Source organism: Buceros rhinoceros, unplaced genomic scaffold (assembly GCF_000710305.1).
Source record: "Buceros rhinoceros silvestris isolate BGI_N320 unplaced genomic scaffold, ASM71030v1 scaffold3804, whole genome shotgun sequence".
Taxonomy (NCBI): Eukaryota; Metazoa; Chordata; class Aves; order Bucerotiformes; family Bucerotidae; genus Buceros; species Buceros rhinoceros.
In genome coordinates this window covers 12,288-14,474 of record NW_010406317.1, presented here as the reverse complement: position 1 = coordinate 14,474, position 2,187 = coordinate 12,288, and the positions used below count along the sequence as shown (strand labels likewise).

Here is a 2,187-nt window from a genome sequence, read left to right as displayed (position 1 = left end):
CCAAACCAGCCGTGGTTAGGGTGGCTGTGACCAGCCCAGCCAGTGAGGTGGGGTCTGGAGCTGTGCAAAACTGCTACAGCAGGTGGAAAGTGTCTTGGGTTAGTTCAGCCAGTGCTGTCACCATATCCTTGCTGTTTGTGGACGAGTTAGGTGAAGGGAGCCAGCTCAGCCTCAGAAACACTGGAAAAGACCCAAGGTGGGTGTGGAGCTTGGAAATGTGTTGCATGTAACTCTTCTTTGCTCCTTGCAGAATAAAGAAGACCAGGCACAGGTGGTGTCAAACTTGAAGAGCATCTCCATGTCCTCCAGCAAGCTACTGCTGGCTGCAAAGGCACTCTCTGCTGACCCCACAGCCCCCAACCTCAAGAACCAGCTGGCGGCAGCGGCACGGTAGGAGGAATCACTCCCTGCGAGCTGTTTGCTGCAGCAGAGGGGCTGAGTGGTGGAGCTGGCATTGATCCATGGGTCTTTCTCCCTTGTCCCTGGCAGGGCTGTGACCGACAGTATTAACCAGCTGATCACCATGTGCACCCAGCAGGCACCAGGCCAGAAGGAGTGCGACAACGCCCTGCGGGAGCTGGAGGTGAGAAGCCACATCTTCGTAGGCAGTGGAGGGGCTGAGATGGCAGGGTGCTGAGATGGTGGAGAGGGTGGAGCTGTGCCCCACTGCCAGGGGCAGGAGGGAGCTAAAAAGAGGTGCACATGGAGGGAGTGGAGCCTTCCTGTGGATGTGACACCCATGTCCCTGCAGACGGTGAAGGAGCTGTTGGAGAACCCCACCCAGACAGTCAATGACATGTCCTACTTCAACTGCCTCGACAGTGTCATGGAGAACTCCAAGGTGAGTCCTGACCTGGGAGTGGAGGTTTGGGAAATGACGGGGGGAGTTTAGGATGAATGTGGGGGCAAAGGGAAAGGTGGTTCCTCCTCCACTGATGAACCAAAGTGAGCTCTGACCCTGGGAGCACCGCAGGAGTGGGAGGTGGTCTCCATAACCAATGTGTCCTGCAGGTGCTGGGCGAGTCCATGGCTGGCATCTCCCAGAACGCCAAGAACAGCAAGCTGCCCGAGTTCGGCGACTCCATTAGTGCCGCCTCCAAAGCTCTCTGCGGGCTGACAGAGGCAGCTGCCCAGGTGAGACAGGTTCAGTCCCAGCCCTGAGCTGGGGCCAAGCACCCCTCCCCTGCCACTTCAGGCATGGCCCCATGGGACAGTGCTGCCCGCTTCCTCCACAGCCCGTGCCTGCTCAGAGCCTCCCCAGCATGTGCAAGCTCTCACTGCCTCTCCTCTCCTAGGCTGCCTACCTAGTGGGAGTCTCAGACCCCAACAGCCAGGCTGGACAGCAGGGCTTGGTAGACCCCACTCAGTTTGCCAGAGCTAACCAAGCCATCCAGATGGCTTGCCAGAACCTAGTGGACCCTGCCTGCACCCAGTCCCAGGTGAGTATGATATGGGTCACCGTTACAGGCATTTTCTTGCACGAAAGGGGGTGTCAAGCTAGTTGAAAGAGCTGCGTCCCAGGAGTCAGCCCAGATTATGGCTGGTGTCTCATAAGGCCCCATCAGGTGTACTGGGAGCTAGCTGGCAGCTTTGGTGCAACAGTGACAGTCCAGATGGGGGCTGTATGGGCAAGCCAGACCTTGATGATCCTTCTTGGGTGTCCCAAGAGGGACCACAGTGTTCACTGGTGCCCCTTGTGGGACTGGTGGGAAGGCAGAGCTGCGGGAATGGGGAGTCGTGGTGGAGCTGGCCTCACCCTGCTCTTCTTGCAGGTGCTGTCAGCAGCCACCATCGTAGCAAAGCACACCTCAGCCTTATGCAACACGTGCCGCCTGGCCTCCTCCCGGACTGCCAACCCTGTGGCCAAGCGCCAGTTCGTCCAGTCGGCCAAGGAGGTGGCCAACAGCACAGCCAACCTGGTGAAGACCATCAAGGTGCAGTCTTCTTGCTGGATCACTGTGGGGGGGATGGATTTGGGGCACAGTGGTGGTGGGATAACTGCTCTGGTCTCTCCACACCAGGCCCTGGATGGCGAGTTTAACGAGGAGAACCGGGAGCGGTGCCGTGCTGCCACCGCCCCTCTCATAGAGGCCGTGGATAACCTGACAGCCTTCGCCTCCAACCCAGAGTTTGCCACTGTTCCTGCCCAGATCAGCCCGGAGGTGGGATGCCAAAAGGGCGGGGAAG

At 58.9% G+C, this 2,187-nt stretch overlaps 1 protein-coding gene across 1 annotated transcript in view; it reads left to right on the top strand.

Annotated features, from left to right (window-relative positions):
• TLN1 (talin 1) overlaps positions 1-2,187 on the top strand; it is a gene marked incomplete at its 3' end in the record, with an annotated part of 29,105 nt that overhangs the window by 15,187 nt on the left and 11,731 nt on the right. Inside the window, 7 exon segments of the mRNA XM_010134021.1 lie at positions 251-390; positions 490-583; positions 752-841; positions 1,012-1,134; positions 1,296-1,439; positions 1,773-1,934; positions 2,022-2,162. Coding sequence (XP_010132323.1) covers positions 251-390; positions 490-583; positions 752-841; positions 1,012-1,134; positions 1,296-1,439; positions 1,773-1,934; positions 2,022-2,162 — 894 coding nt within the window.